Below are 14,467 nucleotides of genomic sequence, written 5' to 3'. Positions count from 1 at the left end.
AATCCCTTTCGAAGAACCTTGATGTACCGGGGAGACTTCACAAGACTCCACGGCACCACCAGCTGTCACAGTCCAGTGGTCCCCCCACTCCTTTCCAAGTAGGAGAGGATTTCACAGCTCTGCCAAGGCCTAGTCAATCACAGGAAATGAGCCCTATTGATCTGTGAATTTGTCTACACTAACACAGACCAAGATTACCGGTCTTGTCCATACAATACAGAGTGCAGCAGAATAGCCTATTAACGTGATCATATTTTTCAAGGTCTATGTTTGCAGAATAAACAGACCATCTTACAACGTGGATGTCTACTTACTTGGGTGTAGTCTATATATTATTAAGCTTTTATATATATATATATATATATATAACAGGGCTCTCTTTATGACAGATCTATTTTAAGATAGCAGCATCACTGTATGCAACTTATGTTGTAATGAAGGAAAAATCACGTCCCCTGCCAGACGATTTCTCTCTCTTGATTTACATTCGTCATTTACCTCGACTGATTCCCCCCCCCCCCCCACCCCCCCAACGCTTTCTGTCGGAGGCAATGCTGATGCTTAATCGATGAATGATCCTATTAGCCGTAGATTTGCTCCCGATCAGATTCAATATCTCTCGCTCTTTTCGCAGACAGGGTGGAGGTGGAGGAGGTAGGCGTGTGCGAAGCAACACGTTCTTCTGCCAGGATGTGAAACAGACGTGATGCCTATTCTCGTTTTGTGGTGCTAAAAAAAAGAAGGAAAAAAAGAGTCAAGAGTATTGCACGGGCCTGTGTGGCTACACCATATGACACTTTGCAAACTCGACTTGATTCTTCCGCAGGTTACGGACATGGGTTCAGCATAGGCCGGACTGGGGTGACGAAGCGGAGCATGCAGGCGCTGCACGCGCGCGCCTCTTTTATAGCAGGGATGGATCGCACGCACAAGCGCGAGGCAGGCGGAGGGTCGGCGCAGGCGCACAGGCGGGGGCTGCGGTCCCATTGACTGCTCCGTCTCCCTGACAGCAGCATCAGCAGCCGAGCGCAGCCGCCCGGACTCCGCCTCGCCCAGCCAGCCGGCAGACCCCAGCCTAGCGGCGGGCACATCTCACAGCAGCCCAGCCCGAGCATCACTGGACGTGTTCCCCCCCGGTCCGCGATGGGGAACCAATAACGGGGAGGTGGGGGGAAAGCGAGGAACAAAAAGCACAACCGTGGGTGCCCGTCCGCACGCCACCATGCCAGGCTTGCACTGTCCGCGGGAGCCGCTGCTCTGCCCGGGGGCTGTCCTGTGAGAGGTGGGCTTTCACTCGGGTTGTCTTGAGAGGAAAAAACAACAACCGGCACGCCGAGGAGGGGGAAAACATGTCTGCTTCTCTGGGGCCCCGCGGCCCTCGCCCACCCACCGCGCCTCCTTCCATGGAAGACCTGCCGGACCTGAGCCATCTGACGGAGGAGGAGAGGACCATTATCATGGCTGTGATGGTCAGACAGAAGGAAGAGGAGGAAAAAGAAGAAGCCATGCTAAAGTAAGCGAGATTGTGTGCTTCCCCCCCCCCTCCTTTCTTGCTTTCGCGTTGCACTCCCATTCACGTCAGGTGGTTGTGGTCAGCGGAGATGTACTGAGATACTGGATTCCAGTCCGCCATCATTTGGTATTTAATACACATGATCAATTACCTGATTCTCTCCATTGATGGTCAGATGCATCACATTAGTGAGCAGGCTACATGTCAGTATTTGTGTTTGTATGTGCAAAGGCGAGGAGAAGCATACCTTTGGTAGCAGCTCTGTTTGTTGTAACTAATGAATGTACTTCTTACACTGGTTACAATGAAATAACACGAAATATGAGAGCCGTATTGTGTGTGTGTCTTATACATGTCAATGTAGTGTTCAGGATTATGTGAAGGAAATGCATTGCTACCAAGGTAGGTATTAGGTGTTCACAAATGACCTTTTTGTTTTTTTTTTTTTTTGCTAAAAAAGAATGGTTAAGCATGTTAATTAGGAAACCCCGTGGACATTAAAAAACATGCTGGAAAATAGTCATCAGGAAAGAAAGGGATGAACCTTATTACAGGTGTTTTGGGTGATAGAGGGGGTGTGATCAGCTAAGAAAAAAAAAACAATCACAAATAACAAAAAACATACAAAACAAAACAAAAAAACACATACAACATAATTATTTCAGCCATACCATATTTCCCTCCCTATATATATTAGCTTCACCCCTTTACCCTCTTAGAAATGGGGCGCTGACCAGTTTGCTACTGCACACCTCATTGCATTTTAGTTGTTTGCAAATCAGCAGGTCATACATGTGAATAGCATTCAATACACACACAATCTATCGTAAATGCTGTCTTGCAACAAATGCATCACCTCCGACAGGGAAGCTTTGATCCATCAGGAGAAACAAATGTCTGAATCGTTACTATGTATTCTCGTATTTCTATGGCCAACAATTTCTCCCGGAGTGGATTCCATATTCGTTTTTCAGCATGCGGGGTGTGGTTAACAATTTTAGACATTGGTGTAGGCCAGCACTTTTTCAATACATTTCTTGGACCTGTACATGCAAAGCTAACGGTTAAAAGACAATGCTATGAGACAATAGACTTTTGATTTGTGTGTGACAAATACATGTCAGTATATTTAATCTCGTTTTAGATTGACTTGCAGCTCATGTCGTTTCCTGTTTTATAGGATGTTGTACACAGTGCACGGTTTTCCTTCTGGTGTGAGCAAATCCCTAGTGTCTCTATTAACATGAAAATATATTTAAATAATATAGTCACCCTGACTGAATTTTACAATCCCATTGTTTTTGGATCAATGCAGCACAAAACTGTTATAAATGAGCGCTGAGAACAAAATGGGTTTAAATTACGTTATACAATGTACAATATAGAAAACGGTAGAGCTGGCAGCAGTACTATTTGATGGTTTATTTATTTGTTTTGTGTTTATTCATTATTCTTTTGAGGTTAATTTAATAATCACGCCAATAGTGTATGTACACATGGAGGAACACTTTCCTTCAAATAAATTAAGTTTATTTCACAATAATGTTGCACTTCTATCAAATATAGTTATAAAGATTACCTTACTGTTAGAAACGTGAATTGTTAATTTATAAAAGTTCATATTGTCAAGAATGCTACCTGTTTAGTAAGACCACCTTGAAGTAAACTTAAAAAAAAAAATCCTTCTTCAATTTAAGATTTTTTATTGTATCTCTTCCCAGTATTCTCTCCCCCCCACGCACACATATATATATATATAATAAAATTCTCCAATATTTCATTCTTCTTTCATTTCAATTTATATTATACTAAAATTTGAATTGTATGTATTTGCAATTGTGCAGTTTTGTTCGTCTTGAAGTTGCCTTCTCTTTTTATTCTTTAAATTCTCAAATTTGCTATTCTTTGCTGTTCACCTGTTTTCTGATGTAACAAATTTGTTACACATTTGTTGACACATTTGCTTCTTATTATGGAGTTATGTTTTTTTACTTGAGCAGATTGAATTCAATTATTTGTTTCATGACAGGATAGACCTTTATACATTAAAATAGGTAAGGAATTCAAAAAACAATTCTGTAATTTCCCAGTGTTATAAAAGCTCCCCCATAGTGTACAACAGCTGTATTATGTAGAATATTTTAAACTGGTTAACCCGTGTTAACAACAATAACAACCACCACTACAACAACAATACATTTAAACCAGATTTAAAAAAAAATAATCAGGGATTTCTCTATTAAAAAGATTACATACACATAGTGTACTTTATAATCTGCATGGTCATTGGACATTAATGGTGCTTTACTGGATGTCTGGAATACACTTGGAGATGAAGACCAATTAATTAATCCACTAATCTCCTTAAACTTGAAACTCTTAAGCAAAATCCAAAGTGCTGGCCATATTACTAGTGGCTTCCATTTTTGTTTCAGTGACCGGTAAGCCAACATTTTGGTTTCACTCTTACTTTTCCAACTTCAACTTTGTTCTAAAGATACCCGTTTTCTTTTTAGTTAGCTCTACGTTTGTAATTCAGGTTTCAAAGTTATGAAGAGACACTAAAATCTGGTCACTATTGGCATCTAATATCGACATCCTGTTGTTCAAATGTTACTTTTCATGGACCTAGAGTCTTGTTGAAATTAAATAAAAATACAATTATTTAGCTCTGTTTAGCAGTGCTCCATTGAATAACTTGCTAACTGTTCTCCAATGTTTATGTGTTCCGTACATGCAATTATCCTGCATGATAAAATACTTAAAGAAGAATTTATCTTTAAAATTAGATTTAGTAGCCTAAATATATGTGTAATGTAACACTCATATTTATAGTATCTATTCAATCGTTTTGGTTCTAAAATTCATAGTTTTTGTGAATTTCTTAGGTGACTTGTTTTATCTGTCAGATGTATTATGTGTGTCAGATGCGTACTTTATTCATTTTTTTTCTTACCATTAGGGAATCTTTTATTTTTCATTATGTGAATTATTGGACTCAAATTTGACTCCCTGGATCTTTTTGTTTCTCCACTAAATAAGAGTTTGTGAACTTAACGGAATTATGCAGGTTCATTGAGTAGAATGGTCTCTTTTTGTGTTTAGGATTCATTAAATTATAAGCCTTCAATGAAAATTGGAACAGAACAATCAACACTCATATGTTGTTTTATTTAAAAAAGGCACTTTAAAAGTTTCAGACTTCACATGTTCTTTAATCTTTATATATCTTAATAGTTAGCAGTCTCCTTTTGGCTTAGGAACTCATATTAATGATTAACTTGGTTAGAGATGTTGGTGAGTAAAACAAATTTGATTTACACAACAGTTCCACATTAATTGCCTACTGTAAATATTGGGTAGTGAATGAATGCAGAGCTCTCGGATGTCTACAAAATGAACAAAAAGGAAAATAATTATACATGCAGAAAAAAATAAGAAATTAACACAAGAATACCAAACAATGTTGGCAAAACCTGGAAAAGACATAAAAGCATGAATATTGTCAAAATTTGCACTTTTCTTTTTAAATTGAATACTAATATAATTGTAGAAATAATGAATTTAAATATCTGATAGTGTAGTAAAACTCCCCCCCAAATCATGTATTTTTCTTAATTTGTGTTTTAAATTATGCTTTCATTTTGAATTGTTTAATGATTATAATTTACTGTGTGGCAAAGAAAGATTAAAAGGCATATTTTACTGTAGCTGGTTTGCTAATACTTTCCTCAATGACTTCAGTAACCAATTATATCAAACTGCTGAAGCCTCCTGATAATAAATGTATTTTATATTTCTTAGTGCCAGATAAAAAAACAAATACTTTGTGAAAACACTTTTTTTGTTTTTAAAACTGTTTTCTGAAAACGCTTTAATTATATTTTACCTAAAAATATATAACATTTCTATGATTTTTACCTCATATACATTTTTAATTTTTAATTTTAATTAGACATCGGACCAGTTAAAGTATTGCCAAGCCTTTTTCTGCTTGTTTAAATGATAAAAAAGCATATGATTCAGTTTTAAGAGCAAATTGATGACACAGTAGCTTGAAATACATGCTCAAAATGCAGTTTCACTCATGCCCCATATATACTTTTATTTTAATTTAACGTAGTCATTAAATGCATACAAACCAGTTTCACTGAAGTATAGCAATGCCAGTCTTACTCATGAGAGTACATTGGGTAGAAATTCATGTAATTTCAACATTATGACATCTGTTCTATAAATGTATTTTTAATCCATATTCTATGATTCGGCCAGGGGTGTGGCTGGTATTCAGAGATCAGCTAATGTTCTGATCATTTATTTCCTCATCTTGTCAGTGCTTTGTCTCATTGCGGCTGTCTTCGTAGCTGTTGATCGTGAATTACATAATTCTGTTGCTGATGTGGATCATTTGAAAGGTGCACAAAATTAATTTAACATTAATTAATAGCTGAGATGTCTAGAGATGTTGTAAGCACATTGTATATACCTCAAGACAGCATCGGCTGCTAAACCACTGAGTTGAGGCCAATTGTGTGAGGAATAGCAGCCGTTCGAGTTGAGCAGGTGAAGCAGCTCTCACAAGCGCTCTGAGTGTAGTGTTTGAGTTATACTTGAACGTCCATCAATGAGGTTAGGAATAAAGTCCAACGGAAAGGGCTTCAGATAATGCTGCTTTTTTGTAAACACTTGTTTTAGAAACACAGGATTTTAGGAGAGCAGAGACTGTCTTTATGGCCCCATGGGAGACAACGTATGTTTTTCGTGGTGATGAATGCCAATCACGGCCGTTCTTTACCTGGAGTCCAGGCCGCTCTGAGAACGAAGAGATTTATTATCTGCTGAACTCTGTTGCATCATAGAGATATCATTACTGCATCGTCCAGCGTACAACAGAGATCTGATGAAGTCTGATGTACTGTCTGAAGCCATCGCTTAAACACACTTAGAAATGAGCTTCAGGAGAAATCGTGCACAGATTAATTTGAAGCCATTTATGGATTTGAGGAAATGATACAAGGATACCTATACATTTACAAATCACATAAATATACCACATTATATCATAACAGAATAATTGGGTAGTCCTTTTATGTGGTTAATTCTGAAATTGCTTGATTTAACCTTCATGTTGAAAAATACAGTAAATGTACACATTATATATTGAGTGATTTCTGTTGTTGTTGATAACTCTCTAATGTACACACATGAAAGGAAGCAGACAAATGGTCAGGTGCCAGTGCTCAATATGTGTGTTTAATCTCCTAGTTAAATATCACAAGTTCAAAGTTTGCATGTGCCCATGAGGAATGAAATTCCCAAGACACACTTTTAATCAGTGGCCTTGATTGTACAGCGCTGCTCTGAGGAGTCAGCTGTTTCCTTGATGTAGGGTGTATAAATACATGCGTGTCTTCTGCTTGTTAGGTGAGTTAACCAGAGAATTAGAGGCATATTAATCTGGTTCAGAGCAGACTAGTAAAGGTTATACTAAGCCAGATGTTTCCATCACTGTCTATACAGAAATGCCCATTTGTGTGTACAAGTCCTGTATTATGTAAGGGTTCGCATGTTGGAATACTGGAACAGATGGCCTTTTTTTTCTTTCTTTTTTTACTCTGCTTAATTGTCTGGCATGATATTGTGTATGTATATACAGCAGTCTCAAAATGTAATGTAATGTCAGGCTCGATTTTACTTTTTTATAGGTACTTTTTCCCTATTTTTCCTTTACGAGACTATGAAAAAATATAATTGCAAATAAACAATCAAAACTTACCAAGATTATTATTGATATTATCAATCCTTTTGTCTTAATTTTTCTTCTTTTCTAAATTGTTTGTTGAACAAATGTTTGTCCTCTTGATTCACACCCACAAAAGCTTTTGTCTGCCACACCGAAAGCATCCATTTTTAAACGAGTCAAGCACTATTACCCAGAAATACTGATATTAATTCTAACATAACATTGACTTGGTTGATTCCCATTGGACTAACAATACACAAGATGAGTAAGTTTGAATCGTTGCAGGATTTCCCTGTGCCTGTAAAACGAGCTGGAAAAACTGGTTTGCTTATGGACTGCTTTTTTCAGTTCATAACAAAACGTTGCTGTTGGACTGAGGCCTTGAGATTGTGATGGCCATTGAAGAACATTGATTTTGTGCTCACTTAACCATTGGGTTGTAAACTCGGATGTGTGTGCGTTGGATTGTCATTGCGCTAGACAGTCTACTTGTGACTCATTCGTGACTTTTACTCAACTTTTAGATAAACTCTCTTAAGGGTCTTGAACAAATTGGAGGCTACTGTATGTGTGTGCATACATAACATAATCTCAAATGTTTATTTTAAATTTTTAGATGTCGCTTAAGACATTGCAAAGAAGGACAGTTGAAAATTGGAGCATAAAGCCAGAGACGAGCAGTAGTATGAAACTGAGGATATGTGAATCTTTTTCTTCAGAATGGTAAAAAATGCTGAATCATCAACCGCAAAAGTAAAGCAAAGTGCAATGTGTATTGAAAATGTATTGAAAAAGCAGGCCACTCCTTCCGTTTCTTCCATTTCTTTGTTAAACCTGGAGAACAATGCCATGCTGTTAAAAGAAAGCACTGGTATTCTTCCATTCAAAGCATTAACACTCAGGACGAAGTAGTCTGTGCCTTTATTACTTAAGCAGGCTATATCATTTTCACATCTTGGTATCAATAATAACATAAACATATAATGGAGTATACTTTTAACAGACTGCAGAACAACACATTTGAACATTGTTTCCTAAAAAACAATATTGCCTGTTGCAGGATGAATACCCATGCCGAAAAACGAAATCTTTGATTATATCATTCTTACATAACATGACATCAGTTTAATATCAAGAAAAGGGCGGTTCACAAACGGCAGTCTCAGCTCTAAATAAGCACTATCCACCTTAACACCAACACACCTTATCTCTATAAAAACTGTGTAGAGTACATTTTAAGTGTGCAGTCATACATTTCCTGAACAGGGACTCCTTTAAAGAATACATCATGTATTATTATAGTTTAAGGTCTTGAAAGTTATCTTAATTTAAATAAGAATTTTTAAATGTAGTTCTCTGTTATAATGCTCTGCCATGTATTATAGAGATGAAAATCCAATAGAAGCAAGAACTGTACACCTTATTGGGAAGAAACTTCCTGAACAAAATGAAATCAGGTAACTGCTTGTAATTTCTGCTTTTGATTTTAATCTTGTGTGGGAATTAAAAAAGCAATAATATTCATAAAAAAAATAATCTTTGTACACTTCCCAGCATCAGAAGAAATATCCATGGGTTGGGCTGGCCTGTGTATAGAGAGAACATAATTTTTTTTTGCGGGCTTGGAAGCAAAAATGCAATGTGCTGTTTGGTTTGTGAAAGTGTCAGTCAGTGGCCGATGTGCTTCTTAGTATGTTGTTTTGTCCTGCCTTTCTCTGTCTTTTTTTACATAGTCTTATTGTCTTATCTTATTGCAGGAACACCCTGTAAAAGAATAGCAAAATTCACTTAATCTTTAGACATAAAAAAACAGTCAAATTATAACAATAATAATCATTCATGAAAAACATTTGTTCTTCTACAAAACAGTATACTCTAGTGCTTTAATAAGTGAGTTTCTTGCATTTGGATTAACAATAACACATTCATAGTGCACTTACCCATGTGTATGGATTCTGCTACTTCATTGCTGCTGCTGCTGCTGTCAGTCGAATTTTCGTGTAGTTTAAGAAATGTTTTTTTTTTTTTGAATGCTGCTGAGATCATAGTATCGGATTGCATAATTATTTTGGTTAATTGGTTTATTGAAGGCTTTAAACAAATTGAGTTTCAAACTGATTTGCTGTTTGTTATTTTGTGAGTGTTAGCTTTTATCTGTATCTAAAAATAAGTGAATTTCATAATGTTTTCATATTTTCATATTGGTGGTCATATTTTCTCTCCCGTAAGGATTTTAACCTCAGCCTTTTGAGCTATGATGTATTTAAAAAGTTTACATGAACTGGTATTTACTAGCTGCATTTTAAGGATCATGCTTCTTGTTTTTTCATACATGAGTGTGACACAGTGCGACATAAAGCTCTTTGAATATATATATATATATATATATATATATATAGAGAGAGAGATAATATAGACATAGATAATACACATATGTGCATTGTGTGTTTGCAGCTTATCAGCAGGGCAGCATCACAGCATTTCCTGCAACCCAGCTGTGCCTTGTGGCCTTGGAGTAGTTGCATTTTGGCTGCTAGGGAGACTTCCTGTTAGCCAACAAGGCAATTCCTGCTTTCCCTCTGAGTTCCCAGTCTGAGGTTTAGCTGCTAGCTGTCTTTTAGTTCCAGTGCTGTGAATGAATATCAGACAGGTGTTATATTTAATATTTTTTCTGTACGTGTTTGTTTGGTCTGTACCACATAGAGGACAATTCCATAGGGGTCATTCTTTTCACAGTGTGTCCCGGTAATTAAGTGTAGTAGGGGGTTTATAGTAAAGAGAAGACAAATGACTCAGCCTGGGTTTCATTCTCTTTGAAGGTTTGTGGAAATTTGCCCCTTCCAACGTGAGGAGCATCTGTCTATATCTGACCTGGGTTTGTCTCAGTATCCATGGCTTCCGACTCCAGCTGTGGTTTACTCTGTGCTTTTAGTATTCAAGTGTATCATCAGTGAAATCTTCAACCTTGTGACCAACGGACTAAGGTCAATTGAAATGCTTTTATATAGCTTTGATGGCTGTAAAGATGTTATTTTAAAATATGTATATTCTGATCTCCGGGCCCAATGTTGAACCACTGAGAACCAATTCACAGCTTTATAAATTAGATTATGTATATCTTGTAATGCTTTGAGATTTCTGAAAATGTTAATAAGATGTATGTGCTTGAGATTGACATATGACAATTAAATGAACTATGTAACATACAGAGAAATGTAATTTTTTTTCTAATAAGAGATGAGCTTGGATTCTACATTTTTTTAGGATTATAGAACATCTGGTTGTCCAAGGAGTTAATGTACACTGTCATAGGTCAACTGTATTTTTGCACTTTGAATTGCACTTATATTTTGTAAGTCACCCTGGATAATTTACCAAATTTACCAAAATATCTCCAAATTTACTTAATTATTTCAGTGGATTCAGTTATTTTCATATATAAATGTCAGAATATTATTTAAAAAATACTGTTCAGTCAATCAGTGAATCAGTTTTAATTTAGTATAGCGCCGCTCGCAGGGTAGCCACAGAGCATTTTACAGATAAACGCACAAAAGTAGAAAAAGTGATGTATTTATTTATGCAGATTTTTAAGAGTTTTTATTCGCAATGAAACCTGGCTTGAGACCAAGTTTGGGTCGACTTCATCCATGCTTTCACCATGCTTCCTCAATGGTGTTATTGACTGAAATACACTCACCTAAAGGATTATTAGGAACACATGTTCAATTTCTCATTAATGCAATTATCTAACCAACCAATCACATGGCAGTTGCTTCAATGCATCTAGGGGTGTGGTCTTGGTCAAGACAATCTCCTGAACTCCAAACTGAATGTCTGAATGGGAAAGAAAGGTGATTTAAGCAATTTTGAGCGTGGCATGGTTGTTGGTGCCAGACGGGCCGGTCTCAGTATTTCACAATCTGCTCAGTTACTGGGATTTTCACGCACAACCATTTCTAGGGTTTACAAAGAATGGTGTGAAAAGGGAAAAACATCCAGTATGCGGCAGTCCTGTGGGCAAAAATGCCTTGTTGATGCTAGAGGTCAGAGGAGAATGGGCCGACTGATTCAAGCTGATAGAAGAGCAACTTTGACTGAAATAACCACTCGTTACAACCGAGGTATGCACCAAAGCATTTGTGAAGCCACAACACGTACAACCTTGAGGCGGATGTGCTACAACAGCAGAAGACCCCACCGGGTACCACTCATCTCCACTACAAATAGGAAAAAGAGGCTACAATTTGCACAAGCTCACCAAAATTGGACAGTTGAAGACTGGAAAAATGTTGCCTGGTCTGATGAGTCTCGATTTCTGTTGAGACATTCAGATGGTAGAGTCAGATGGAGTCAGAATTTGGCGTAAACAGAATGAGAACATGGATCCATCATGCCTTGTTACCACTGTGCAGGCTGGTGGTGGTGGTGTAATGGTGTGGGGGATGTTTTCTTGGCACACTTTAGGCCCCTTAGTGCCAATTGGGCATCGTTTAAATGCCACGGCCTACCTGAGCATTGTTTCTGACCATGTCCATCCCTTTATGACCACCATGTACCCATCCTCTGATGGCTACTTCCAGCAGGATAATGCACCATGTCACAAAGGTCGAATCATTTCAAATTGGTTTCTTGAACATGACAATGAGTTCACTGTACTAAACTGGCCCCCACAGTCACCAGATCTCAACCCAATAGAGCATCTTTGGGATGTGGTGGAACGGGAGCTTCGTGCCCTGGATGTGCATCCCACAAATCTCCATCAACTGCAAGATGCTATCCTATCAATATGGGCCAACATTTCTAAAGAATGCTTTCAGCACCTTGTTGAATCAATGCCACGTAGAATTAAGGCAGTTCTGAAGGCGAAAGGGGGTCAAACACAGTATTAGTATGGTGTTCCTAATAATCCTTTAGGTGAGTGTAAGTGTGAAGACCTAAAATGAGATCTGACATTTAAAATTCTTACAAAATAAATAAATAGGCCACAGATTTGTTCAGTCTGGCAAGCAACGTGTCAAAAATTAGAAGAACTACCATATTGATCTCTGGCACTTTAGAAAATCCATCAGTAACCACTGTCAGTGTAACTTCCACAGCAGACACACCTAGCGTGTCAGAGCAGATCTTATATAAACCGGTCCCTCTGTGCTGCAGAGAGTTTAAAAAGCATAGGCAGATGACATTGCTTAACAAAATTGTGCAGCAAGTCAGTGTCCAATTAAAATTGAACATGTATATGGATAAAATGTAATACCTATGTATGCATTTATGTTTGTAGGTATAAGTATCATTTTTAAAACATGAAAAATTTTAAATATGAAAATATTTATTCAGCCTTTGCTGGAATTACTCTTTCTTGGCATTGTATTACGTCTAAGCTGTGTTGGAGGGAGAGCCGTGGAGTATTTGGTTGTCATTGTGAGGTACACTTTGGCAAGACCTGCTGTAACGTTGCCACAAGTGTAACTATGCGTGATATAGGTTTTTTTGATGTATGAGACAACTGTATCTTTTGGCAGTGGGATGTGTTATATAAATACTGAAGTTCAAGTTGATTTGTCAACCTGTTTTTGTCTTTAAAAAAATCTGTCTCTATTCTCTTCTAAACTAGTTGAAATCTTTAAAATTGGTTGTTACTCATGCTTGTCCATCGATGTTGTGGTAAAGTGTCATGGTGCTTTTGTTCAGAGCTCTATGCATCCATGCAGCAGATTTCATATAAATATATTGAAATGTATAGGTGGTTCATGTTTTTTTTATTAGACATTTAATGAAGCAGCTATTACTCTGAATTTCATCATTCTAAGCAGGACAATGACTGCATTGTAGCTGCCTCAGCAAGGTGTACAAATGGGGAGTTTTGATGTGCTTTTTGTTAGGAGATGCCCATGCAAATTCGGGAAGACCGAATAGACTCCTTACTATGAACTCCACAATGAGAGAAAATAAGTGGCTGAGGGGCGGTTTAATGGTTGACAGTGGCGTGCTGTATTGTAATGATAATGCCGTCGGCTTATTTTTTAAATGCTGGTGCGTGTCAGTCCTGCACTTTCTCAATACCCATGACATGCTGCACATTGTAATGTAAAGGCTGGGTCCGTATTAACAATTAAAAATATATAAAAACTAATTTGCATTGAGCTACGGCTATATAAGTGAAATGCAAAGAGCAACCGAGACCTTGAAGAATCAGAGTACATTTTCTTGCTTTCTGGCATGGTTCGATATGTTTTGACCAAGTAAGTTGACAAAAACTTGTATTGATGAGACGTTGTTTTATGCACCCTGGATACCTTGCCAAGTGCCTTGTGCTTGGCTGTGGATGCCAGCTGACAGAGTGACATCAGCCCGCTTTTCTCCATTGGCAAACTCTATACTTTACATAAGGACAAGAAAAGTTATTTTAGCACTTTGCAGTTTTCTTTAATTAACTAAAATGCTTGCATCAGACCAAGGTAGAAAAAAAAACTCTGGGACATATGGTGCTAAAAAAAAAACTTGAAACCCGAGCTAGTTTTGTGTCCTGTCCAAGTTTTTTTTTGCAAAGTACTTTAATAATAGTTCTTGTTGTTATATAAGCAATGGAGCAGGAGTGACATTTTGGTATTTTTATGCTAATCAAGCTGTTTTTGTGTCTCGTCCAGCAAGTTTAGTCTTGTTCTGGCTTTTACTCAGTCCCTCCAAGGGGTTCTTTCTTAAGCCTTTGGATTAGCAAGAGAAGGGACGTGTAATATGCAGTGGATAATTGTCCCAAAGTAAATGCCACACTTCTACTGCCATCAATCAGAGTACAATAAACTCTTTCAATGGCAATCTGAAAAGATGTACTGTAGGCCCATTTTTGCTCGACTCGCGCTAATTGTCTTGGGAAGAGTAAAACACACTCGGAAACTCTCCCCGTGGTGACTGGACCTTAATGTACGTACTTCAAAGAAGGGGAAGTCAAGTTTTTGTAGGGAAAGAAGATAAAAATGTGAGTATTTTCTTTTTGGGGGTTGGGGTCTGTTCTGAGCACCTTCTGTATTGCTTTTTTTATTTTAGTCTCGAGAAAAACATCTGCCGGTTACCCTTTACCCCCCAATCCATTCCATGAGCTTTTCCCCACAACAAGGTATAAAGCCGCAGTGTGGTCGGTGAAGCATACAGTGCTCTTTTACCATGATCTAGTCAGTGCCACTGGGTATTTTAAAAAGTGGGTATCTGGGTTA

General features: G+C 37.7%; 1 protein-coding gene across 5 annotated transcripts in view; it reads left to right on the top strand.

The window, feature by feature from the left end:
• Positions 1-1,063: 1,063 nt before the first annotated feature.
• The window catches only part of LOC136719360 (regulating synaptic membrane exocytosis protein 1), a 106,287-nt gene continuing 92,883 nt past the window's right edge, over positions 1,064-14,467 (top strand). For 3 of the 5 annotated variants that reach the window (XM_066697280.1, XM_066697279.1, XM_066697278.1), the window contains exon 1: positions 1,064-1,513. In XM_066697280.1, the coding sequence (XP_066553377.1) occupies positions 1,350-1,513 (164 nt within the window). In that variant the 5' untranslated portion in view covers positions 1,064-1,349. The remainder of the gene's footprint in view (positions 1,514-14,467) is intronic. The other 2 variants (XM_066697282.1, XM_066697281.1) reach the window with 1 other exon arrangement.

Source organism: Amia ocellicauda, chromosome 23 (assembly GCF_036373705.1).
Source record: "Amia ocellicauda isolate fAmiCal2 chromosome 23, fAmiCal2.hap1, whole genome shotgun sequence".
In the NCBI taxonomy this organism is placed as follows: Eukaryota; Metazoa; Chordata; class Actinopteri; order Amiiformes; family Amiidae; genus Amia; species Amia ocellicauda.
Note: the sequence above shows the minus strand (reverse complement) of the source record. Positions and strands in the feature narration are given on the sequence as shown.